Here is a 26,393-nt window from a genome sequence, read left to right as displayed (position 1 = left end):
TCTTTGGGAAGGAGGAAAAAGACAAATACTGTATGACCTCACTTTTATGTGGAATCTAAAAAACTGTACTCGATGAACCAGAGAATAGAATGATGGTTGTCAGGGGCTAGGAAAATGGGGAGATGTAGGTCAAAGGGTACAATCTTCCACCTACAAGGTGAATAAGTTCTGAGGATCTAATGTACAGCATGGTGACTATAGTTAAAAATACTTTTTTACATGCTAGCAAGTGCTAAGAGATCTTAAATGATTTCATCACTTCTAAAACAACAACAAAAAATTGTAATTATGTGAGATGATAGATGTGTTAACTAACCTTACTGTGATAAACATTTCACAATATATAGATTTATGAAATCATCACCTTGTACACCTGAAAGCTACACAATGTGATATGTCAATTATAGCTCAACAAACCTGGAAAAAAAAGCTACGTAATAGAATTTCAAGATTAAAATCATAAGGCTGTGTTCTATGACAACAAAAATAAATTACAAATATGTAACAATGAAATAATCTTTTAAAGTCAAAATATAAGGTAATTATGCACTCTCTGCTAAATAACCCATAAGTTAGGAAGTCAATGGGAAAACAAAAAAACATTGCAAACTGAATGACAAAAAATACTAAAATTGGTGGCTTTCAGCTTAAGCAGTGTTTTGGTGAAATGTATAAACATGTATAAGAAAAGAAACAAGATTCCAATCAACAATCCAAATTTTCATTTGAAAAAGGAGACGACAAGATAAAAGACAATCGTAAGTAAATTCTAAAGTTTTGAAAACAGAAGGCATTCGTTCTTTTCCTAGACCTGAGTTTGTGGACCAAGGCTTGCAAGTCATAGGGAGAAAGTATGTCCCCATAGCTCAGAGGCCACAAACTGGATCCACAACCTCAAGTCTGGGAAAAGAAAGATCATTCTATTCTTCTCTCTTCCCATTCTCATACTGGCCATTACACATGCATATTCACAAGAAATAGGAAACCACTGTCATGACCCATAGTTTCTGGCTTTACTCAGTAAGTCAAAAGAGAAGTACAGAAGGGTATTTCTTAAAGACTCTTAGCGCCAGAAGATAGATGATAGTAAGAATGGAAGAAATTCAAGGAACTGAGCTGAGAGCATAATTGTACTGTTTACTATTGTAAAAAAGACCACACCAGTGTTCCAGGACATACCAGCTGGGAATTTTCACTTAGAGCAGTGTTCCTAAAAATCTAATGTGTGTACCAATCACCTAGGATTTGACTGAAACAGAGATTTGAAAATAGTGGACCTGAAGTGCAGAATGTTGTGCTACATTTCTAACAACTTCCAAGGTAACACTATTCCTGCTGGTCCATGTAAACAAGTTGATTGACAAGGGCCTAGACTAATAAGTGCAGCTCATTTCTTCCCAAACCTGAGTTTTTCAGCTGAGATACTTGAGACATATCGTGAGAGAAGACCAAAACTCATCATGAAAATGCAGACATTTGAGCCAAAGATTTACAGTTACTATTTATTGGAAATTGGAGACACTGCCACCTTAGCCGCCATATTTCATCTGAGGACATTCTTCAAGGCCTGCTTTACATGTTTGTTCTGCAGAATGTAGATGAATGGATTAAGAGCTGGGCTTGCAAAAATATAGAAGATAGTTATTATTTTGGATTCCTCAATAGTGTTATCTATTGGTCATCCGACATACATGCAGGAGAGAGTTCCATACGATAGAGTAACAGCCAATACGTGGGAAGCACAGGTAGAGAATGCCTTGCACCTTCCCTCTGCTGATTTGATTTGGAGACGGGCAGCAATAATGATGGTATAAGATACCAGGATGATGATGAGGGAGTTTGAGAGGTTGAAACCAGCTGATATGAGCATGGCATGCTCTTTGACATAAGTATTAGAGCAACAAAGCTTAATGAGTGGTGGGTCAGCACAGTAAAAGTGGTTGATGACATTGGATCTACAGAAGGTCAAGTGGAAGGTCAGGAGCTCCCGGACCAGCCCATCTGAGAAGCCATAGGCATAAGGAAGTGTGTCTAATTAGATGCAGACACGCCTGGACATTTTCACACTATAGCACAGAGGGTTGCATATGGCCACGTATCAGTCATTTGCCATTGTTGAGAGCATGTAAAACTCATTGAGGAGAAGTGCAATGAAAATATAACACTGCGTAAAGCACTAGTGAAGGTGATAGTCTTCTTCTCTGACAAGGAATTACTCACCATCTATGGTGTTGCACTTGAGGTGTAGCACAAGTCTACACAGGCTTAATTAGTGAGGAAGAAGTACATGGGCCTGTGAAGGTGAGAGTCCAGTCTGATGAACACCATCATGCAAAGCTTTCCAAAGAGGTCCGACAAGGTACAGAACCAGAAACAGCACAAAGAGGTGAGGCTGGAGTTCCGGGTGATCCATGAGCCCCAGGAGAATGAATTCTGTTACTGTGATATGATTTGTGATGGACATTTTCTGAGAGTCTGTGCCTGTAACTTAAATAAATGAAAATAAAGCATACTTGAAGGTACAAATCATAATACTGACTATTGAAATGATTTTTCTCTGGATTTCCATATGTCATTCAGATGAATACTATCATAACCCAATTTTGTACTTTCACTAAGCATTCAGTTACCATTACACAGAATTACTATTATAAATGTATCTCTATGTCTACAGTTTTACCGATAACTGTACCTGTAGATAACTATACTTATACATATTCCTACAACCAGATACACAACTGTGGTGCATATTCTCTATACCCCTGCACTATTTTTCACCTCTCAACTGTACTCATTCTGTAAGGCCTGATTTAAGACAAGTTCTTTCTGAAGCATGCCTCACTTCACTCCCACCATGAGATTGAATTAATCCCTTTCTGCTTTCTACTTTCAGCACACTCTGTAAACCTCTAATTTATTCACTAGCACATTACATTGCCATAGTAAATCTACTTTCTATTCATACATTCGCTCTTCAGGGTCAGGGACAAAGTTCAGTTCATTATTATACTGTGCCTTCCAAGCATATGCTTATATATTGAATTTGAAAAAGAAAAAAATAGCATAAGCATTAAAGATGAATTACTTGAAATGTTCTACTCATATCTGTGTCTCCACGGAGCTTTTTGTGATGTAATATCCTTAGAAGAATTAGTGCTTTTAAACTTTAGTGTACAAAGCAGTTGCTTGGGAAGCCTGTTAATCAAGAAAATTCACAGAATGTTTAATTTCACAAAGTCTTATGTGGGATACTGGGATCTTCATATTCAACAATTACCCAGAAATTTTAAATGCAGATGTTCCCAGTATCACACTTTGGCACAGTCACAGTGGTACCATAGCATATGTCAATAAATGAACAAATAACCATTAAATCAAATAAAGTCTTATGCAGTGTTTTGAGGACGATATACAGCAATGATGCAATTTATTGATAAAGAAAAGAAATAAGTTTTGCATGGTCCATAGTTATGTTATTAATCACAACTTGTCTCTATTAGAGCTATTCCAATCCCTATGGCTTTTCATCTCATTCATGTTACAACTAGAGTGGAATTCCCTCTTCTTTGTCTTGAGATGCTTTTATCTTTTGCCCTTTCTCTCATACTTCATTTTTTTTTAAACCTCCACATTCTTGCCTCATTTCAATAATGAGCCACTAAAACTTACTTTAGTATAAATTTTAGAGAGGCAAAGACAGCTCCTTTTGGCACCTATATCTCCTTTACCAAGAATTGTAAGTACTTAAAAAACAATTGCTGACTACACCAATAATAGTTATTGATGACATAGCATGATCTTTAACCACGAATCACCGCTTTTTCCCATTTGTAAGTGGGATTAACAATATCAGTTTGGCCATCTCTCAAGTCATGTGGACATCAAACTAGATATCCATAGACAATTATCTATTGATGTTTAACGCATTGTGTGATTAGGCATTGCAGATGCAGAAATGAACAAAACCTTCAAACCCCCTGCCCTTCTGGCATTCACATTCTAGTGGGGAGAGACAGCCAGTACTGTAAGTAAATAAATAGTGTTTTGAATGGCACTGTTATATAGAAAAATAAAGAAAATGGAGTTTGGAGGAAAGGGTGTTCACATTTTAAATAGTAACATCAATGAAGAATTCATGAAAAGCTGGCTTCTTTAGCAAAAAACTGAAGGAGGAACAGAACAAGCATTAAGGCTATTTTTAAAAGGATGTTCTAGGAAGGATAAAGATCAGATGTAAAGACACCGTACGTGATCTTTCTGGGGAACTGCTAGTGATGTGTGTGTGTACAGAATTCATGCAGAAGAGTGAAGAAAATCCAAGTGAGACATTCCCTAAAACATAAATGTTTCATTTCATTGCAATTCTGTTTCATCTCTACCCGAAGACTTTCCTTCCACAAAAATAAATGGCCTACCCTGGAGAAGAGGAGTCAGGGGTTAGTTGCAGTCCTTTCCATAAGTATGTAACAGGAAGTACTCTGTAGCCAGAATATTTATTTATATGACAGCAGCAAGGAGACTTAGGAGATATTTTCATGTTCATCTATGCCTAGAAAACCCCAGAGAGAGAATAGGCAGGGGTTACCAGAATAGAGGAAAATGGAAAGAAAAAGATCAGGATTTGAAACTTTCAGATGTTTAAAGACAAGGAAGGAAATTGGAGTTGAGGGCTTCATTTGCAGAAGGACTCGTTTGTTGCATGTCAGTAATGACTGCCTGTGGGATGTGAAATGGTCCTTACTCATAAGATCAGTGACCTGTGTGGGACCCAGAAAAATCCAACTGACGTAGAACAGAAGTACTGATAAGAGAACAGGCAAAAAGGACTGAATATTATATGCTTACAGAAGAAAGAAAACCATAGCCAATCTGACTATATTAGTCAGGCCAGAGCAAAAGGTGAACATCTTCTGTACAAGGGACTTGTGGGTTTACTAATTCACAACCAAGGATAACCTCTACCTGGTGGATAAAGAACTCACAGAGGAGTAGCTCAAGGACTATAGAAGGATACAAATTGTGAAAACTACAACTAGGAGAACTACATACTCATAGTGCAAGACAAATAAAAATGTAACTGATCCTTCTTCCAAACTTATTCAAAACTTCAAGACTGACACCAAATCATTAAACCAAACTTGAGGGACTTCTTAAAACAGAGCCCTGCCAACTGCACAAGTTGCGTGTCCATGAGGCCAGCCTTTCCAGGAACACATAGGCTATCAGAGCTGACAGTGGGGATATGAAAGGAGAAGGGCATCACCTTAACCCCTGCTAAAATAAAGAATAGAAGAAGAAGGAGGATGAGGGGGATGAGGTGGAGGGGGAGGGGAGGGAAAGAAGAAGAAGGGGGACAAGGGGAGAAGAGGGGGAGGAAGAGGAAGAGGAAGAGGAAGAAGGAAATGAGAAGGAAGCTCCAAAGCAAGGATTTAGCCCTGGTGAGATCCTCTAGATGGTAACTTAGCTCCATAAGCTAGCTATGTTTTCTTGGTCATTTGATTACAAGTGAATGAGAAAACACTTTAAGGAAAATAGGATTAGAGTCGGTTTTGCAACATTTACTATACCAGGAAAAATAAAGACTTATGTATGCAAAAGCAAAACTTTAAAACATTGAAAGAAAAGATAGGAGGATATCTTTATATTAGGAAAGAATTATTTAGACAAGACATACAATGCACAACCATAAAGAGAATATTAATAAATTCAAACTATGTTAAAATGAAAACCATCTGCAGCACCAAATGTATCATGCACAGAAATGAAATACATATTACAAACTAGTTGAAGATTTTTGCATTTCACATATCATTCAAAGATTAGTACTTGGTTCATAAAACATAAGGAACTATTACAAATGTAGAGAATAAAGAAAATAACCCCCTGAAAAGTAGGCAAACAATATGGACATACAACTGACAAAAAGAGAAATCTTCAATTAGTATCAAAGCATTTAAAAAGTATTTCACTTGTAATGATGATTCGAAAACTTATACAAGAAATGAGAATCCATTTTCCACCCAATAAATCTGAAAACATTTTAAAGGTCTGACAATTTATTGTGTCGAAAAGATTGTGGAGTAAAGGCACTCACACTGCCTTGGCAGGAACGTAAATTGGTAAAGCAAGTTGGTGATATCTACTAAATTTAAAGATACTTATATCTTATGACCCAGATATTAAAATCCTAGGTATATCCATGAGAGGAATTCTTGAACTGCTACACATTCCAAATTCCACAAGAAAATGTATTGCTGGATTTTCATATTATCAGTAACTGGGCAAATGTAATTGTCGATTTGTAGTCGAAAGAATAAAAATATTGTGGCGTATTTATATTGCTATAGAATTATCTGTGAAAAATGCTGCTAAATGAATCAGCATGGATAAATCTAACGATGTTTAGTGAAAAATAAAATAAATTACAGAAGGATACACAGAGTGATTTCATTTACATCAAGTTTTAAATCTACCAAAACAATATTATAAAGTTCTGTGGATTCACAAACACCCAGTAGATGCCAAAACTCTATATGGGGATAAGAAACATTAAATTCATATCAGAGTTGAATGTAGGAAATGAGAAGAGAAAGAGAATCAGGCAAGGGCTCAACTGGAAAATATGGAGTATCTGAAATATCTGAAACAGAAGTAGCATTGTGTGAAAACTTGATGATTAGTTATGCTTACATAGGTGATCTTCATATTATTTTCTGGTTTGGGCTGTGTGTTGGAAATAGTTCATAATAAAAAATTAAAAAGTGAAACCACAAAATCAGTTTTATAATGGTGATACATATTAGTAAATTTTTAAAAAAGGAAAAAATAATTTTCTAAAGGAAATTTGACATTTCCATCTTAGAGTAACAATCTGGATGCCCAAAGATCTTCATTGCTATATAATTTGTATAAAGGGAAAATAAATAAAAACTTACCTGATATAGTTGATGAGCTTCTGGAAAATAGTTTGGAAATTACTAAGCACTATAAAAATCTAACAAGTTATCATTGTTACAGCATCATTTGGTAATTCTGTCTTTTATAACTTTGTAACAGAATGAGTAATATGGGTATATCCAACTGTTCTTTATTAATTCTATAGAGCAAAAACAATGCCTTTTAGTCTTGTCTCTGAATTTTTATGTGGTATTTTTTAATTCTCTGAGACAACAATGTAAACACTAGCAAATAATGTGAGACATTCTTCCAACACACATGTGAATTACAAAAGACAAAAAGTACTCAATGACAAAATGTGATTGATTAATTTAAAACGCTCAATAATTGATCAGATAATATGGCTATATTACATACCTGTGACCAAATTGTCTACCTTATTTAGCAAACAATTTCTTTTGGATCACTTTCCTCATTGCTCTTTTAACATCTTTGTTCCGAAGACTATAGATGAGCTGGTTTAACATAGGACTCATAAAGATATAAAAAACAGCTACAATTTTCCCTTGTTCGACAGATGCCTCAGAAGGGGGCCTCAGATACATGCAGAACAGAGTCCCATAAAAGATAGTGACAGCTGTCAGATGGGACCCGCAGGTGGAGAAGGCTTTGCGTCTCTCCTCAGCAGAGTGGATATGCATAATGGCTATGAAAATGAAAATGTAGGAGATGAGGATGATGGTGAGAGAACAGGTGAGGGTGGAACCAGCCACCACAAACATGGCAGTTTCTTTGACATAAGTATCTGAGCAGGCAAGGACTAAGAGAGGAGGGTCTGCACAGTAAAAGTGATTGATTTCATTGGGTCCACAGAAGGAGAGACGAAGCATCAGGATCGTCTGTGCCAGACCATTTGCAAAGCCATAAATGTATGGAGTAGCAACAAGAGAGAAGCAAACACATCTGGACATTTTGCTGCTGTACAACAATGGTTTGCAGATGGCCATGTAGCGGTCATAAGCCATCACTGTGAGCATATAATAATCTGTGATCACCAAGGCAATGAAAAAGTGGAATTGTATGAAGCAACCAGTGGAGGAAATAGTTTTTATCTTGGACAAGAAATTAATCAGCATCTGAGGAGTGACATTGCTGGCATAACAGAGATCTACAAAGGAGAGATGACTGAGGAAGAAGTACATTGGAGCGTGAAGTTTTGGGTCACTTCTGATTAAGAAAATCATGGTCGTGTTGCCGATTACTGTGATAAGGTAGATGACTAGGAAAACCACAAAAGGAACAGGCTTCAACTCTGCTCTATCTGTCAGTCCCAGGAGAATAAACTCAGTCACCGCTGTGTAGTTTTTCTTTAACATTGTGTTTGCTTGGCTTCAAATGATGCTCTAAAGTAAAGAAAATAAAAGGGCATGTGTCTTTTGTCATTTCTGCATTACCCTCCTCATACTATCTGATACTTCTTCCTCTTCTCTGAAACTTATAAATACATGTTACATAAGTAAGCATGTGATTGATATTTTAAATATCTAAATCAATATAGAACTCCTTTATATAAAGGCTGTCATATTTTTAAATGCTTTTCTGAAAATCTTTTTGTATTTGAAAAGCCATTGTACTAGCACAAGTCTTTATCATATTCATTCACTTACAATTTCCTTAAACACTGTTTCTTTGAATTTGTAATCCTTTGTTTTGTAATATACCATTTGGTGTAGTATCCAAAGCATCGCTCCTTCACACCCATCTGTTTTTCAGAGCTAAATGGACCTAGGGAAGTAAAACTGACATATGGCATACATTCTTGTAAAACTAGGATCTGTCTACCTCTTTCTCTAAACTCAAGATTATTTTCAAGCTATTATCTCTCCCTGTAACATCTGTGCATTTTCTCCACTCCAGTATACTTCTGGTGGCCCTTATGTCACCAACTTTTACTTAAATTTTAAGATTCAGCTCAAAGGATCTCATTTGCTTTGTGTATTATCTTCAATTATATACAGGCACAAAATTTGGTTCATGGGGCATAAAAGTAAATCAGTGTTTTTGTATAAAAACAGATGTATATAACCTGCATAAATAATACGTGTGTGTGTAGCTATATACATACACATATATTGGTGGTATTAAATATTCAGGAGGGGAGTGATAAAATAGCGTATGAAAAGTCTCACTGGCCAGGAGGAGACAATCATAACAAAAGGCTGACAAACATATCCGCACATCATAACAATTTTTTGTAACTCAATCTCATTTTAACCCTTGCAAAAAGTAAGAAAAACTCCGTAACAGGAATCAATTAAAGTGTTTTAAAACAATTACCTATACACTGAGACAGTACATAACATAAAGTACACATGCCAACATTTGTGCAGGATAAAAGTGACCATGAAAACCATCGTGTAAAATCGACATTTTCCTTCAATAACACATACCCATGCATGTCAATATGATTCTGACTCTTTTTGATGGCTGGAATGCCAAGGATTGACACAGCTCACTTTGTAAATGTACCACTCCACCAATCTTGCCCATCACATAATCCCATTCTGCTCATGAGAAGTTTGGACTTACTGACCAGAGTATTAAAATGCAAGATAATTCTCTTAAATCAATAAAATCATAAGAATTTTGTGTTTTTCTTTTTTTAACTTCATAAGAACATGGTAATTGCCATAATAGACAAACACGCTTTAGTGTGGTGATGGTACATTGTCTCTATTTTTTAAACGTTAATTAGAGCCAAAATAATTAATATCTTCATTCATTTTTTTTATTGTGGCGAAATTAGCAATGAAGCAATGGACATTCCAGACAATTTAACTGAGAACTTCATGGCAATAACTTTCCTTTAAATAAACAGAACACAACATCCCACATAATTTGAGGAAGGAAACTTACAAGAGAATGATTTGCAAGTGCACAGAAGTGGCCTTGGGGATGCTCGAGGCTTTACACTTGTGACATTCATCATCACCCTGAGGCTCTCTCATGTAGATGCTTGCTGCCACTACCTAGTCACCTGAAGAGTCTAGAAGGTTATTTTTTAGCTTTATCAAGGGGGATGTCTGCTTGGCATGTGGTTGTGCTTCCATTTGAAGTGGATAAAGAAATTTAGAGAAGACATTGTCATGAAACGCATTTTGGCTTACCTTTAAATAATTAATATATATTATAACCTAAAATTGTCCAATTATCCATGAAGAGAGTATAGACCATTACATGATACAATGCTTCTAACTATAAAGGGTAGCATTGTTAACTTGAAAGGTGCCAGAAAGATTACTTAATACCACCCCCTTATTTTTCTTCATGAAACAAGACAGAGTAAGTATGGTTAGTTCTTGAGAGTCAGCAAAGCGTAACAGTTACTGGGGTCTGGAGCAAGACTTCCTAGCTGGAAATCCCATATCCTCTAATTCCTCGCTGTGGGGCTTGGCAAAGTTATTCATCTCCATTGTACATTTATGAATACGAGTACTCTGAGAGAATAATAGAATTAATTCAAGACATTTGCTACTCCAGTAGAATGTTTCAGCCCATAATTTTATTTTTTTAATTAAAATACTTCTTTCAGATTTTAAACTACATTTTTAACAATAGATAATCTTACCTGTGAGTGAAGGGTGATTTCCCAAAGAGAGCATGAATATGAGGATTTGAGGAGTTTATAACGGAATTATTACAAATCCCTATGGTTTAATTATTTCCACCAGAAAGTCATTCAGGCTATGAATAACCACTTTCTTTTTTATTCTTTTGAAAATCATATACATCTTGAGGACATGATTTTTACCTACTACCCAATACCAGCAGGGAATCAAAGCTCGTGAGAGTGATGAAGCAATGAGATTCATTATTTATTTTAATTTACCTCTGAATGTCTTAATAATTTTTGACTTGGGGAAATATTAAGTTCTCTTGTTTATAACATGTAAGAGAAAATAATGCATGGTATAGGGAGAAAGTTTTGGCGATTGCAATACCATTCGAAGACGAATTAACTTTTGTTGAACTTGGACTAGTTGTTTACTAATCTGAGCCTTGTGCTTTATTTTTCAGTAGGACTAATAATAGGTAGCTATGAAAACATTGTAGATATGTGGATGATATAGACGTGCTGTTGATTCTCTCTTTGTCACCCTACCCCACCCAAACCTATTACCTTTTCTTCTCTACCTTGCTCTGTCCACCCGGAGTTTCACCTTAGGGATCACAACAATAGAGCTCCTTTGATATCTACTTTCCAGCTATGTTTAGCCAATGGAAGAAATAAACAAGATGCCAGAGATGGGAGGAAGAAAATAGTAGCTCAGTTTCTGTCTCATTCTCTCCCAGCTTCACAATGAAGGTACCAGAGTGACTGTATCCTTCCAAGAAAAACTCTTGTGGAGGAGTGTGTTGGAAAGAAGGTGGCCAGGGGCTTTCTTCCTGGTTCTAGCTCTCAATGGGCTCTGGTGACAAGAGCCACTGCCTGGCCATTTCAGGACTAGGGGTGGAACTGTCACATAAATAGAGTCACATAAACAATCATTTCTGAAGTGATAAATGGTATGAGGAAAAATAGATCATGGTTCATGATTAAAGAGCTATTTGAAATGGAGTAACTTAGACAAGTGGCCAGGTAATGCGTTTCAGAGAAGATATTATTAGGACAGAGATCTAAATTACGTAATGAAATGAATCACTCAGAGTCTGACAGAAGAACCTTCTAAGCAGAAGGAACAGTATGTCCAAAGGCCCTGAGGTAGGAATCTGCTCAACATGGTCAAGAAACAGCAACAAATTTAATGTGGTAGGAGCAGAAGGACTGAAAAGAAACTTGTCACAAAGTTTAGAAAGGTACATAGGAAGGTATCACATAAGTCCTTTGTAAACTCTATGATGTGTCTTAAGAAGTTTAGATTTTTGTCCAAGTGGGTTGGAAAGTCTTGGACTGTTTTTCCAAGTCAGTAACATGATGTGATTTATGTTTATAAAGATCACAGGCTTTCATTGTGGGATAGAGGATTTCATGTGTAGAAGGAGAAAGATAATTGTTATAGCTTGGTCAAAAGATAATTTCATCTTAGACTTGACTGGTAGCAGAGGAAATACTGACAAGCTGTGTTAAGATTCAATATATGATATTTAGAAGGTAGAACAGACAAGATTTGGTTAAATACAAGATGGTTAAATACAAAGTGTGATATCAAGTGTATGGGATGAATTGAAATATAAGTATGAAATATATCTAAGAAATATAAAATAAGTTGGGGCATTGTGCAATAAAAAGAGATTAGTGAGATCAAAGGGGATATTGGTTGAAGAAAAAGTACAGACTACTAGTTGTTGATTTGGAATAAAGGAGATGGGATGGACAGAACACAAGGCGACCAGGAGAGGTTCACGGATGTTGGAGAGTAAATAAGAAATGAGGAAGAACTTGAACCTGAGTAATCATACAACAAGCTCTTAAGAAGTATATGCTACTGCAGTTAGAGAAGGTTTGCCTCCGCTGACAGTGATAGAACCAGTCGACAGAGAGTCACCTGTTCTCCCTGTTCCCTGATCAAGCACTTACATCATGATCAGAATATTGCAGCAACTGTGTCTGAGTATCAGGGGCTCTGATTCCATAGGCTAATTAGGGACACCAATGATCAAATTCCATATGTGCTAGCTGAGTTAAGGTGGAAGTGGCAAAGCAGCCAGCACAGCATGATGCAGAGACTTCAAAATATGTTTTTCCAATATATTGTCCACTTTAACCAGCCCCATCATTTTTCAAAAGAATAAAGCACTACTTTCTTTTAATACTTAGGAAGTTTTTTTTTCCCTCTCCTTAGGAAAATGTTCATAAGCTCAAGTTAGTGCTTCTGGTAAGCTATTGTATTGTAAGATAAATGTCCACAGTTTTATTATTATATCTTTTTTTTTTTTTGAGGAAGATTAGCCCTGAGCTAACTGCTGCCAATCCTCCTCTTTTTGCTGAGGAAGACTGGCTCTGAGCTAACATCCATGCCCATCTTCCTCTACTTTATATGTGGGACGCCTACCACAGCATGACGTGCCAAGAGGTGCCATGTCAGTATCTGGGATCCAAACTAGAGAACCCTGGGCTGCAGAAGCAGAACCTGTGCAATTAACCACTGCGCCAGTGGGCCGGCCCCTACATCTTTTTATATTTCATTCTTTTTGGATGTACTGACATGTAAAATCACCACAAGTAAATGGTATACAAGTTTCCATACATCCTCAAATGCACCGGAAGTTCTCACTCTACTGTGTGTATGTGTGAATATAGTAGATATAAATTCAATGCAGAGAACATTGATCCATCAGTTACGATTTATTGCAACTCAACTTTAACTTGTTTCAATTCATCTCAATATCATAGAATGCTGGCTAAATGAAGGCAATGTTTAAGCTTGAGACGAAGAAGAATAAAAAATCCTTTAACTGGAGGAACTTCCTCTTGTGAAGGAAACTTCCGAATGAAAGAAATATTTTCTTTTCCGGATTAAAACATTGTAGATAGAGATTAATATTGATTTTCCCACATCAACCACTCTTAACAAACATAAGCATAACTTATTTACCCTGAAGTAACTCAAAATATTCAGAAGCACAATATTTTTAAGGGGAAAAATAATAGGAGCTTGAATTAGAAAAACATGGATGACCGTTCAGTTCAACACTGATATAGTACAGGTTTTCAACCCCTGCTTTTTCCTACTTTCATGCTTAAATTCTAATATTAATCAATAAAGATCTCTGAATTTTGTATCTTGGGAACTGAGTGATATTGAAAACGTAGTTTTTTGTTTGTTTCTTGTTTATAAAAGCAATAATTGTTTATTGTGGAAAATTGGTACATAGACATAAAGAACAAGTTTTACTTTTCCTTAATCCCAGTATTTTACAAAATTATCGTAATGCATATTTTGGTGTACACTTCTTTTTTCACAAAACGCTACATAAAACCATTTACTCTTTCATTAATTAGGAATTTCTTCATTTTAATGTCTGTATAACATTCTTTTTTTTTTTTTTGCTGCAGTAACATTGGTTTATAACATTATATAAATTTCAGGTGTACATGGTAAAATATTTCGAATTCTGTGTAGGTTACATCATGTTCACCACCCAAAGACTAATTACACTACATCACCACACATATGTGCTTAATCACCCCTTTTGCCCTCCTCCCTCCCACTTTCCCCTCTGGTAAGCACTAATCCAATCTCTGTTGCTATGTATTTGCTTGTCATTATTTTTATCTTCTACTTATGTGTGAGATCTCTGCATAACATTCTAATCCAAAAATCTGTCCTGCTATAGTCCCAATCTCCTTATGATCACAGCCAATACATACCTCAGGGATTCTAGATATTTATAGCCAGCTTGTATTCTGTCTGGTGTATGCCCATGCCTAACTGGCTGTTAAATGCAGGCAGTTCTCACTTTGCACAGTGCTGTGGTAATTGAGACCCATGCAAATCAAGGACACGTTTCCAGTCCGTACAGGTTTCATTTAACCTGGTACTGTGTAAAGTGAGGGCTACCTGTATTTAATACCTAGCTTGTCTCCTTTTTCTCAATCATAAAACAAACGTTAGTACGAAAATCTTCTCCCATTTCTTATTATACGTTCAGCGCATTCTTAAAATTGAACTGAGCAAAAGGATGGAAACATTTTTAAGATTCCTTAAAACATAGTTTTAAATTGATTTCCAGACTCATCCTTCTTGACACCATCAGCATAGAAAGTGCCAGTCTTTTTGAACTCTCTTAAATGTAGATCCTAAACAAAACAATCTGTTAATTCATATTTCTCCTTATTAATATTTTTATTCATTGATTTTAGCATGTTGTATTTTTATCTATTTTCTCTACATAGTCTTCAACATTTATTTGTATGATGGTGTTTTAGAAATTCATATGATATCTATAAACTTATCATATCTTAATAAGTTAATACCTTACCTCATCTAGGGCAAAAACTTGCCAAAATATCAGATGTCTGTTTTACGGTCAAATTCGAGTGACTTTTCCACTGTGAATTTCTTCACTGCAAATAAGCTCAGAGATATTTCTTCCAATTATTTGAAAACTTAATATTTCTTTTAATGTGGATCATTACAATTTTTTTTCACTGTTTGAAATGACTCCCAGTTGAGGAGTATGCGTGCTCATGTCCATTCTTTTGGAGAATAGTCACTGGAAGATAACGTTGCACAACGGACACGTAATGGTGTAATGGAAAAATAAATGTTTGTGTAAAAGTGTTAACAAATACACAGCATTAATGTGGAAAAGGTAAATGCTTTTCGCTTCGTTTATAGGCCACAAGCTCCTCTCCGCCTTTCTGGCAAAAAAAACTCCTTAACTCATCTGTAACCTTTCTTCCCTAAACAGTCCTCTCTGTGGCCACCTCCCCGTTGGATCTAGGGACCAAGTCATAATAATTCTATTAATCCTAACATACTTTCCATGTTCCTAAAGTAATTTCATGGGTATATGTTGTCTCTATAGCCATATTTGATCTTTATTAATATGCATGCATAGACTTTCTAGAGTGAGCATTCACATGCATAATTTCTGAGTTAAACATCAGATAGCTAGAAGCATCCGTTTTGCATTCTCCTAAGATAAATTCGAAAGGGAAAAATAATGAAGATGGGCTTCCTCTGGCAGAACTTAAAAACATTTTAAATGCACATTAATTATAAGAATCTGTTTTAAAATAGAATTATACATTGGTCAAAGGAAAAGATGAAATAGACCAGAATAGGATTCACTTAGTGTACGATAAAGGGTACTTCTCAAATCAGTGGGGAAAAAAGGAGTTGCTTAGTAAATAATAGAAGGAAATGGGTTAAAACGTGAAGGAAAAGTTATGTACAACATTACAGCATACAACAAAGTTGTATCTAGAACAATTCAAAGTATTCCTACAAAATATGATTATGAAAAATCAATAACATAAAGATATTTTCTTATTTAAATTGAAAATTCAGAAAAGGTACAAAATAAAAACTTGATAAAGTTTTTCCAAATATTCTTCATGTGAGAAATCATCAAAAATAACACGAAAGCCAACCAGCAAACTGATGTATTTTATTTGTTAAATATACATTTCAAAACTGTTTCCATGAAAAAAAACCCAGAATACTTTCTCAAAAATTTCAGTTAAGTAAACTTAAATAATATTTTCTAATGTTAATAATAGTACAGTGAAATGATAATTCTCAAATATTTCTTGTCACAAGTATAGTGTTAGAAATTTTGTGGAGAAAACTTTACCCATAGAAATTTAACAGGAGCTTTAAAAATGTTCAAACCAGTTAATTCAGTAATTATACTTCTAGAAATGTATCTTAAAGGAACTATCATAGAGATTGTACATAGAGATATGACTCAATCTTCAAAATAGTAGGGTACATCAATATGATGGAATGATAGTTTGCAAGATAAACCAAGGGGAAAAAAATACACCAAAATGTTGACAGCAGCTCTCTTTAGATAGGAGATTGCAAGTAAATTTTGCTTTTATTTCAAAACTGAAACTAAATCATATTCCAATTGAGATGTTTAGTATTAATTACTCAAATGTCTTTTGAGTCCTCTTGGAAACTTTCTATACCTGAACACTTTGAGATAAATTAAATCATCTTACATTCTGTCCTTAAGAAATATTCACTGAAGTGATGGTGTTTATTAGTTTAGTTTTATCTTATTTATTGACTTTTGGAGGAATATATGTTTTCTGTCTTACAATGTTAAATGTATACCTTGATGAAAATAGAAGTGGCATAACCAATGACAGAAGTAAGACATGGTTAATTAATTCAACAGAGAGTACAAAATGTTGCTTCTGAAACCAAGGCAGAAGGTCAGTCTTTTTAAAGTGGTTGTCATTCTCTTGTGATTTAGTCTCTGCAAGATGCTACAAAGTCTAAAGCTTGAAATGTGCTAATCCAGAATTAAAACATGCACTTATTTTACGCTGATAATTGAACTACATTCTCTCCAGTGAACCACTTAAACGCTGGAGAGTAAATTAGGGATTTAGAGAAGTGCAAAACATATTTCAAGATCCTCAGACTCCATTGAGCATGAACTTGAATTAAATGGTGCAGGACTCTTCAGATCCTGCCTCCAAACTTCAGAATTCCACTTAAAGTATAATCCCTATTCATATTCAGCTCTCATAATATTCATTAGTTAATTCATTCAACAAATATTTAGTGAATTTGTTTTATAGAGCAGACAGTATCCTTGGTACTAGTAGAGAAGTCAACAAAATCAATGTTGCCCATTCCTTCATCCAGCTTACAGTCTGGAGTTGGGGGGAAACAGCTCTTACAAAGTAATATAACAAAGTGAAGCCTAAGACCTGTTTAAGAACTACAAGTCTTATTTGATCTGGCACTTTTTACAAACACCTCCCTGAATCTATTTTTTTCCCTCCTTTCATTTTCTCACTCTGGCCCACAATACCGGACTCCTTACTATTCCTTTAACAAACCAAGGAGAATCTTGCCTCAAGGATTTTGTATGTACTGCAAGTATAACTGGAATGTTCTTCCACAGACATTCATATGACATTATCCCTATTCTGTCTTTGCTCAAATTTTATTTCCACAGAGAGCTATTCTCTGATGTCATCACTCCCTATTTTATTGCCTCCTTTACTTTTCTTCAAAGCTTCACTCATATCCATGTCAAATACACACACGCGCACACACACACACCCCTAGGCATACACGTATGTACATTTGGTATAAACAATAATGTCTTCCTCACTTGAATATAAGTTACGTGAGATCATTGTCAGTTTTCTAACCTGCTACATCTCCAGTATATGTTTCATTGCTAGTTTTTTATTAATAGTGTTTTTAACAGCTGTATTGAAGTATGCATATGCCCAAATTGATCAAATTGTATATATTAAATATGTGCAGTTTTTGTATATCAGTGAAGAGTTTTTAATGAATTATGAGTAAATACAGATATTAAGGGTGTCCATTTTCTTGTTCCAAGCACAAACTAAGGAAGTATGACAGAAAACACCTTTTATAACTTAACATGGAAAAGGATATATATATATATATAAAATTATTTTTATGAGGAAGATTGGCCATGAGCTAACATCTGTTGCTAATCTTCCTCTTTTTTCTTGAAGAAGATTGTCACTGAGTTAACATCTGTGCCAATCGTCCTCTGTTTTGTATGTGGGATGCCACCACAGTATGGTTTGATGAATGGTGCTAGGTCCATGCCCGGGATCCACACCCACAAACTCCAGGACGCTGAAAAGGAGTGTGCAAATTTAATGACTACATCACTTGGCTGACCCCTGGAAAAGGATGTTTTAAGCTCAATGACATACAGGTATGATATTAGGATAAACACCCACCTAGGAGTACAAAAGTTGTGATTATTTTATAGCTGTATGAGTATGGAAACTAAGTAAGGAATGCTAATGTCTTTATCCTTTTATATGCCAAAAATCCCTAGATGTGAAGTTTTCAATTCAATATATCAATCTGCAACTCAAGAGAGAGAGAAGGACTGGAGATATGGATTTTGGAATCATTGAAGACTTCTTAGGTCATGTAAGAAATGGGTGCATGTGGAGAACAAAGGTACCAATGAACCAATGTAAAGAATTAAGTCTTTGGCTCTGAGATTTGGAAACCAGCAAGAGAATGAGAAAAAGCCATCAAAATTGTCTGGGAAGAAATGGCAGTAGAAGTAGAAGCAAAATGAGAAGGTTGAGGTGATATAGAAATCTAAAGAGGGAAATATTTTGGGTAGCTGAAGGAGTTAACCTTGATAATCCTCCTGAGACATCAAGTAAAAGAAAGATAGAAGAGCAGTCTTTGCATGAAATAGAGTTAAGGTCTCATGTTTCCTTCACAAAAAATACGATTGGAACATGTTATGGGGTATGAGGAAGTAGAGACAATGACTAGAGGTATTTCTTTTGAAAAGATTAATTGTAAAAGGAGCAGACAAATAAGTTGGTGACTGCATGGGACTTTCAGCCAAGGAAATTATTAAGAAGAGTGATACCAGATGATGTTTATAAACATGAGAATATTCCAGTAGACTTTGAGAAATTGATGCTTGGTGAGAGTAGAGAAATAATTTCTGAAGTAAAGTTCATGGAAAGCTCCAAAGCTGTGAAAGAACTGGTCTTAGGTAGAAGCAGGGATATATTATCCATTATGACAGGTGGGAAAAAAAGTACACATATAAAGGTTTAGAGTGGTAAGATGAGGATGATCTTATCTAATTGTTTATATTTTGGAGGATGAAGTATGAGACAAGATCAGCAACAGAGTGAAGTACTGAGGGATTTTATCTAATTGCGCTAACCAGCTTAAGTGAGGACAGAGAGAAGAAACAACTAAGTTTAACTAACTTGAGATTTAATCAGATGATTAGAATGGAGAGCAAGTAGAACCACAGAATTGAGCGTGATTAAGAATGAGTCATTGTATGATGGATCATGGAATCTTACTTGGTCAATAAGTTAAATATAGATATGAGAATGGTGATGCAAAATGATAAAGTTCCATTTTTCTTAGGTTGGTGAACAAGAAAGAGTTAAAGGATGGATATTGTAGTAGGTAAGTAAAAATGAAAGTAAACATGAAGGAGGATGCAAGTCATAATACAGTTTTGAATGTCTTTGAGAGAAATCTTGGTTAACAGTTGAAAGGAAGTTTTAAGGAGATGAGAGGACTGTTCAGCGTGGACAGGATGAGTTGACTCATCCTTTGTGGTCTCTAACAAGTTTCTCAGGGGTGAGGAGTTCTCACTTGGAGCATGCAGGGCACTGGTGCTCTCTCTCATGGTTTGCAGTGAATGGTGGAAGGGAAAGAAATAGGGAGTAAACATTTACCTGATTCCAAATCTTTAGGCTTCCTTCAACATGCCATCTTATCAAAGAAGTTTGTTTCCCCATTGCTCCGAAATTGATATCCCCCTACTCCACTACAATGAGCAATAAACAGGTAATTTAATTTGATAAATATTCTTTGAGAATTATGTGAAACTTTGACAGAGGTAGAGATTAAAAAGTTAAAGTAGGGGCCAGCCTCATGGCCAAGTGTTTAAGTTCACATGCTCTGCTTCAGTGGCCTGGGATTTGCCAGTTCAGATCCTGGGTGCAGACCTACACATTGCTCATCAGGCCAGACTGTGGTGGCATCCCAGATAGAAGAACTAGAGTGACTTATAACTAGGCTATACCACTATGATCTGGGGCTTTGGGGATAAAAAAAAAGAGGAAGATTGGCAACAGATGTTAGCTCACAGCTAATCTCTCCCTTACAAAAAAAAAAGGAAATAAAAGAGCTAAGGTACATTGAGTACTACCTTTAAAGTATTCCTATTAATTCAAAAAGCCAGTAACCTATTGCTGTTGTGTCCATATTATTATAACGCCCGATAAGACTCTTTCTTGTATCTTATTTGGTACTCCTGATGTCCATGTGAGTGAAATAGTGCTATTATTTGTAATGGATGCTGTGGTACACAACTCAAATTTACCTAAAAGGATTGAAGTATTTATTTCCTCAACTTCCAAGTGAATTGGCAACTGACATTTCACAGCTGAGTTCTGCTCTTGGAACGTTCCTGCTGAGAGACATTGCCATGCCCAAAATTACACCCTTTCCCAATGAGTGATCCATATCCAAAACTGGTAATTATGGAGGTACAAACACATGGCTCTTTTTTAACAGTTTAGGATGTCTCTGAAGGATCACTTGAGCTCCAGAGCTCCATGGGGAATTGGTTGAGTATTGTGTTGTAATTTCATCACAATTCAACTTTTTCTACACAATTCTGCTTCCCTAACTCCCGTATAGGTATTGTTCCCAGGAACACTCTCCAATAAACTTCCTGCATCCAAATCAGAACTCTGCATCAGTCTCAGAGCCTGTTTTCCCAGATCCAAATCAAAGACACCAATGTATATACCATACAACTAAGATTAAGAAAAGCTACATACTGAAATTGGAACTTAAACCCAGATCAGTCAATTTCAAGTATTTTGATACTTTACCAGACACTACCCTCCCCTACTGTGTTGATTTATCATAAAGGCCCATGGATATGCATTTAAGACATCAGGAGATTAAGAAGCAGACCCCATTTTAAACAATCTACCTTAACACAGAACAAAATCTTAAGCAATCAGACAATAAAATTAATATGAAAAAAAATTTTCTTCTACATAACAGGATGATTTGTAACATGCTTTTACAGTATGTGTTTCTGTAAGATCTTCTTTAGGGCCCATTTTACATCCTTATTTTTCAAACTGTAGATGAGAGGATTTAGTATAGGGATTACTACTGTGTAAAAGACAGAGACAATCTTGTCCTGCTCCATTGAGTAGCTAGATGTAGGGCGCAAGTACATGAAGAGAATTGTCCCAAAGAATATAGTGACAGCCATGAGGTGGGAGGCACAAGTAGAGAAGACTTTGTGCCTGCTCTCCAATGAAGGCATCCTCAAGATGGCAATGAGGATACACAGATAGGAAATAAGGACAATCATAACACAGCTGATGACATTAAAACTGGAGAAAGCCATGATCACGAGCCCATTGATGTGGATCTCAGAGCAAGAGAGTTTGAGCAGAGGTGGGGTGTCACAGTAAAAATGATTGATCCTATTAGAGCCACAAAATGATAATCTGAAAGTCATTCCTGTGTGTATAGCTGCATTTCCAAAGCCTGCTAGAAATGAGGTAGCTATTAGCAAGAAGCAAATTCTCTCAGACATGAGAACAGGGTATAGCAGAGGGTTCCAAATGGCTGCATAGCGGTCATATGCCATCATGGCCAACAGGAAGCATTCAGTCCCCAGGAAGGAGCCAAAGAAGTAGAACTGGGCAGCACATCCATTAAAAGAAATGGCCTTATTCTCAGCCACAAGGTTCATCAGCATCTTGGGAGTCACAGAAGAAGAGTAAGACGCATCAACAAAGGAGAGGCTGCTGAGAAACAAGTACATGGGAGTGTGGAGACAGGGATCAATCTTAATTAACACAATCATCCCCAAATTACCCACCAGTGTGGCCATGTAGATTAACAGAAACAATCCAAATAGGACAACTTGGAGGTCAGAATTGTCCGAGAGTCCTAAGAGAATAAATTCTGTCACTTCTGTTTGATTCCTGTGTTGGACCTCTTTCATATATCCAATCATTTGAGCTACAATAAGAGAGAAGATGGAACATGACATTTTGTCAGATGAATGCATGACAGAGCTATAAACATCTTTTTACTGGCATAGACACAAACAAATTCTATGAAGAGCACAAAGTGAAAAACATAGTGAAAAGTGTATTGGACTTGCTGTCATATCAAAAGACTGTGTCTGAATTCTAGATGTGCTGTCTATGTACTAATGATCTTGAAACAAGTAACTTAATATCCATTAACTAAAGACCAAGACTGGCATTAGCTATTTATTGAATAATTACAAGAACATATTCCTCTGATATTTTCTCTTCTTTATTTATGATAAATAAAGTAATCGATTTATTAACATACCTTCTAGACACAACTTCTGGAGAAAGATGGTGAAATGAATTCAGGCCACTGACTATTCCTACACAGTACTAACGGAATGAATAAAAAATATTGAAAGTTAGTAAAATTAATCAACAGTACCAAATAAGAATAAAAGAGTTGAATTTCCTGGAGAAGAAGGGAACTTTAAAAGTTGCTGGCCAGGGTAAAAAACAGAGGATAGTCCCATGCAGCTAGCATGGGTCCAGCCTTGCTCTAATTTCCCAGTATTAGTATCTATAGAAAAGAAAAATGTCAGTTAAATATTGAGAATTTTGAATAATTCCCTCCAATATTTAGAGAATCAGATTGTAAGAATGAGTAGAAAAACAAATGAAACTAATAGAACAATCCACGGCAATGGAATTCCTTACTTCACACTCAGATTCACAGGATGACAACAGAACCAGAAAGACCACATGGAATATTCCAGTCACCATACTGAATTGCTGGAATAATTTACCACCAGGTCATGTAAGTGGGAATAACATTCACCATTTGCAACTTTTAATGATGGCAAATACAGGACCAAAAAAAAGAAAGTTCAAACTAGATGCCCAACCTAGATCTTCCAAGTGAAAATTTAAGTGACAATAAAATTTAAATTACTTTAATTAACTTAATCTAATTAACTTAATTAAAAACATAAGCTCCAGTGGAATTCTCCACTTTCATTCTAATCCCCTCCCTCTTCCATGACTTCAGATTACTGAGCAATGGATAAGACTGTATTAGGCCAGCTGTTAAATCATAGCTCAGACAAAGTGTTAAATCCACTAACACTCACAAGAGTAATTTCTTTGATACTGTCTAAAATTAAAACATGGGTTGAAGTCAATCAAATACCTGTGTTAACATTGGAGATAATGGATCTACTGAATGCATTTGGGGAGAAGAGTGGGCAGGAACTGGTTCCATTCTCACAGACACTGCCATATGCAGAATTGCCTATCCACGATCTGCTCTTCCATTGGAATAGGGGCTCAGTACCTCAACCAACAATAAAACCTGCCATATCTGTACAGTATTACAAGGCTTTCAAAAATGGGTGTCATTGCACCAATTATCTTATCTGAGTCTCCACACAAAACAGTGAAGGATATAAGCAGATTATTATCCCAAAAGTATTAATAAGACCATATTTGGTACATGAGGTCAGTGAAGTATAGGGCTTTTTCAGCTAAGTGATAGTGAATCCTGAGCTAGAACATAGGTCTCTTGATGCCAAATTATTTGTTGTTCCTGAACACTACATCACCTCTCTCCATATTTCACTGGACAGATATATAGCCTAAGTCATCTTACTTTGAATAATCTTGCTGTTTGAATTCCAATAACAGCATCTCAAGAAGGAATTAAAAAGAAGGAATAGATTTTTTTCTCTCATCCTCAACCAAAAAGCTTCCCTGAGAGTATTATTTTAGGAGAAATAGTGAAAAAATGAAATGCCAAAGACAATTTTTGTGTTTGTACTAGACACACAAAGATAGGTAATGATGAGTAAAAATAGCAAGTCCTAAAATCTACTAAAATATGTTGAACATTTCCTATGCTCTATAAGCACCGTGTTAAGTATTTTTCCTGCAGTATTTTATTTAAATTCTATGAAATAGCCAGTGTTTTAATCCTCTTTTGCACATAAAAGGTACAAAAAGTTTATAACTCTTGCTCAGAATCACAAAATTGGTCTAATGAAGTCTAATTTATACTCAAGGAATGCAACTCTTATTCTCTTAACACTTGAGGTCCTTTGGAATGACCTTCTCAATAACAGATGTGAGCACTAATACAGAGGACAATTGAACTTGTAATTCTCCGAGCTTCGTTAATGCACTAGAATACATTTAATTACATTAAAAACTCCATATATCTCCTAAAGAGAAAATATAATTACAGCAACTAAAAATTTCTTTCCTAGAGCTTACATTCATTAATTTGCATTATTAGCAAAATACCATTTGTTTTACATCTGGTGCTGTAAGCTGCGTGCTTCCATCTACCCTCTACTTTGGCAAATATATTTTTCTGCTTCTCTGCAGAAATAGCCCTCCCCTTGCTGAGATTTTGCACTGAAGAGTTCAGAGACTCTTAATCTGGATTTTTAATTTCTAAGAGTTTGTTAAAATAATAATGAGATTTCCTCAGAATTGCTGGTGCTTAAAAAGACCTTAAAATTATATTTACTTATTGCTGCCCTCATTTCTCCTAATGATTTACATGCCTGGTAAGAATAAAAAGGAGCAGAGCATTTATTTAACATAATTTCTTAGCCCCTCAGTTCTCTTGGAACTTCGGGTCTATGGGTGACTAGAGAAATAAACAGGATTCTGAATATTTTTTCAGGTCAGCAAGTTACATGGGCAAAAACCTTTATGTGATTTTCTTACCTTTCTTAACTGTTTGACTTCTATTTGATCTCTTTCTATTTCCTGTCCCGATGCCTAAAATCAGCAAAAAAGAAAAAAAAACATAAAGCCTTCTTCTTTGAGACTCACTCTAATTCGCCCAGGTTAAGTTGCAGGCACAGTTGGAACAGACTTTAGACGCCATCTGTTACAGACCTAGGAAAATTGAAACCATTTACACCCTTCCTGTCATAAGAGAGTTACTCTGCAGTCAGCAGACATTGAATTCCTCTTTCTTTTAGTTTTCCTTAAAGATAAGTATCCCAATTTGTTAAATTAGGGTAAAATACATTTCAAAATACAGAATATATCACTGCAGTGCTGCTCTAATATTTATTGCAGTTATTTCCAATCGTAGAGTCTCTAGACTAGACTCTGGAATAAGCATCCTCACTTATTTTAAATAGGATATATTTCCTGTTCTTTAGTCTGTGAGGACTTCATCCCTCGTGTCACCTCATTTTACTCTACTTGTTTTTCCCCTCTGAAACTAAGAAAATCACATGTCCCTTTTATATTTCTCTTCTTTATCCTCAGGACACCTGGACCCAGGGGAGAAGGAATTTTCAGTTCCATTTTCCTAACCCCCACTAAGCATCCTTTTTCTTTCTCCCTTGATAGCTGGTAGTCTGGTCCCATGGGACCATTGAAAGAATACACAACATAGCAGGTTAGCTATTTTAGAGGTAGCCCCTCTACCTCTGGTCCTGCCTTCTCTAAGGACTTTGTGTACATATAAGAAGTTATGCTACCTGGATCATGGTGAAGGGCCGATGGGAGGCGGTGCAAGAAGAACAGGGCTGTCCTGGTTTTCAATCCTGGCTCTGTGTCTCACAGAGTGTGGATTTTGGATATTGCACTAAATGTCTTTTCACCTTAGCTTTTTCATGTCTAAGTTAGATCACTAATGCCTACCTCACAGGGTGAATCTTCAGATAAAATAAATGAATGGATGTAAATTGCTGCATCGAATCCATATAGATAGATGATTAATAAATAAGCATTTCCCCACTTTGTTACTATTCCCTGCTGTCCAGAGTAAGAAATATTTCTTTTATCAGCCTACGCAGCCTGCATTGGGCCTTAACACGTTCCCCATTTGCCCAAATATATCTTCCACATAGAAAACACAGAGTGTGAAACAAATTGATCTATATCTGATGATCATTTACATTATCTATGCCACTTTGAGAGGACACGCTAATTTGTCTCTCAGCACAATTTAATCAATGCAATTTGCACTAAATGATGGGGGACACAAGGGCATAAAAGATGTGCTGCTTTATCTCTAGCAAGTCGGACAAGATTTACATTATTTTGGTTGTCTTAACGCCCCACTTTTAATTTTTGTTTCGGAGGGAAAATATACTAAGCTTCTATCAACACATAGTCTGAAACCTAATTGGCAAACATTGGAAATTTATTTAAGAAGTAAATAAATAACCTTTCCTAAATTAAGTGTGAATTAGTTATTATATAGGAACAAAGTGTGATA

At 35.9% G+C, this 26,393-nt stretch overlaps 2 protein-coding genes and 1 pseudogene across 2 annotated transcripts; all 3 read right to left on the bottom strand.

Moving 5' to 3' along the window:
• Window positions 1–1,543: 1,543 nt before the first annotated feature.
• LOC139074563 (olfactory receptor 5M11-like) lies at window positions 1,544–2,464 on the bottom strand (annotated as a pseudogene).
• Window positions 2,465–7,334: 4,870 nt separating this feature from the next.
• On the bottom strand, window positions 7,335–8,273 carry LOC139074562 (olfactory receptor 5M5-like). Its single transcript, XM_070566000.1, has one exon. It carries the CDS (start codon window positions 8,271–8,273, stop codon window positions 7,335–7,337), a length of 939 nt encoding a protein of 312 aa, XP_070422101.1.
• Window positions 8,274–21,174: 12,901 nt separating this feature from the next.
• On the bottom strand, window positions 21,175–22,164 carry LOC103545604 (olfactory receptor 5AP2-like). The gene has a single exon (XM_070566083.1). It carries the CDS (start codon window positions 22,162–22,164, stop codon window positions 21,175–21,177), a length of 990 nt encoding a protein of 329 aa, XP_070422184.1.
• Between the last annotated feature and the right edge of the window lie 4,229 nt (window positions 22,165–26,393).

The sequence above is a fragment of the Equus przewalskii genome, chromosome 11 (assembly GCF_037783145.1).
Source record: "Equus przewalskii isolate Varuska chromosome 11, EquPr2, whole genome shotgun sequence".
Classification (NCBI taxonomy): domain Eukaryota; kingdom Metazoa; phylum Chordata; class Mammalia; order Perissodactyla; family Equidae; genus Equus; species Equus przewalskii.
Note: the sequence above shows the minus strand (reverse complement) of the source record. Positions and strands in the feature narration are given on the sequence as shown.